The sequence below is a fragment of the Rhinolophus ferrumequinum genome, chromosome 9, assembly GCF_004115265.2.
Source record: "Rhinolophus ferrumequinum isolate MPI-CBG mRhiFer1 chromosome 9, mRhiFer1_v1.p, whole genome shotgun sequence".
Lineage (NCBI taxonomy): Eukaryota > Metazoa > Chordata > Mammalia > Chiroptera > Rhinolophidae > Rhinolophus > Rhinolophus ferrumequinum.
In genome coordinates this window covers 44,490,247-44,491,515 of record NC_046292.1, presented here as the reverse complement: position 1 = coordinate 44,491,515, position 1,269 = coordinate 44,490,247, and the positions used below count along the sequence as shown (strand labels likewise).

General features: G+C 47.8%; 1 protein-coding gene across 1 annotated transcript; it reads left to right on the top strand.

Annotated features, from left to right (window-relative positions):
• Positions 1–211: 211 nt before the first annotated feature.
• Positions 212–622, top strand: LOC117027079 (ferritin light chain 1-like). The gene is made up of 2 exons (XM_033114496.1): positions 212–348; positions 397–622. The coding sequence occupies exons 1-2, from the start codon at positions 212–214 to the stop codon at positions 620–622; spliced, it is 363 nt and encodes a 120-aa protein (XP_032970387.1).
• Positions 623–1,269: the final 647 nt, after the last annotated feature.

Below are 1,269 nucleotides of genomic sequence, written 5' to 3'. Positions count from 1 at the left end.
CAAATTGGAATGCCCTCGGCCGTCCCCTGGATCTGTCTCTTGCTTCAACAATGTTTGGATGGAACAGACCCAGGGACGCCCTTTCTTCCAGCCTCCCAGCACCCTCCAACCTCTTTTCCAGTCTCAACCTTTGGGACCAACTTAGCCATCATCTGCCTCTGAAACCAGCCAACACCATTTTTTGAGCTTAACTCCTTATTGCCAAACAACCATGAGATCCCAAGTTCGTCAGAATTATTCCACCGAGGTGGAGGCCACTGTCAACCATCTCTGGGCTTTCTTCACCTACCTTTCTCTGGGATTCTGTTTCGACCACGAAGATGTGGCTCTGAGCTACTTCTTCCGTAAGTAAGTTGGCCGAAGAAAAGTGCGAGCCTCTCTTGAAAACTAGCGTAGCGGCCACACACTCTTCCAGGACCTGCAGAAGCCTTCCCAAGATGAGTGGGGTAAAACTCAGCAAGCTGTGGAAGCCTCCATGGCCATGGAGAAGAACCTGAACCAGGCCTTTTTGGATCTGCATACCCTGGGTTCTGCCTGCTCAGATCCCGATCTCTGTGACTTCCGGGAGAGCCACTTCCTGGATGAGGAGGTGAAACTCATCAAGAAAATGGTAACCACCTGATGCTGCTTAACCTTTGCAGGGTGGCCAGCCCCTAGGCTGGGCTGGGTGCGTATCTCTTTCTCTCTCACTCTCTCTCTTTTCAAAAATGAGGGCGCCGCCCACAGTGGCCCATGCAGGGATCAAACCGGTCCCTGGCAGCCTTGGTGTTACCAGTATCACGTTCTAACCAACTGAGATAATCGGCCACTCCCTGAGTATCTCTTTAAAAGTCTCACCCTCAAGCATGACTAGGAGCCTTTGGAGCCCAGAGGCCTTTGAGGGACCCCTGTGCAACCCCTTGGTGTTGGGCTTTTGCCTGAGCCTCTCCTGCAACCAGTAAGCAGCCTTCTAATCACTCTGCAGCCCTCTCCCATGCCATGGACCAAATGGAAACAATAAAGCTTTTCGGAGCAAAAAAAAAAAGAAAAAGTACAAATTGGTAGTTACAAAATAGTCACAGGGATGTAAAGTACAGCATAGGGAATATAGTCAATAATACTGTAATAATTATGTATGGTGCCAGGTGGTACTAGACTTATTGGGGGGACCACTTCGTAAATTATACAAATGTCTAACCACTATGCTGTACACCTGAAACTAATATAATATTGAACGTCAACTGTAATTGAAAAAAATAATTTAAAAAATAGACTACAAAACCAACTGTT

Coding starts and splice junctions, on each gene's coding strand:
- LOC117027079 (XM_033114496.1), top strand. CDS start 212: ATGAGATCCCAAGTTCGTCAGAATTATTCCACCGAGGTGGAGGCCACT. Junction 349..396: donor CTGAGCTACTTCTTCCGTAA/GTAAGTTGGCCG, acceptor AAACTAGCGTAG/CGGCCACACACTCTTCCAGG.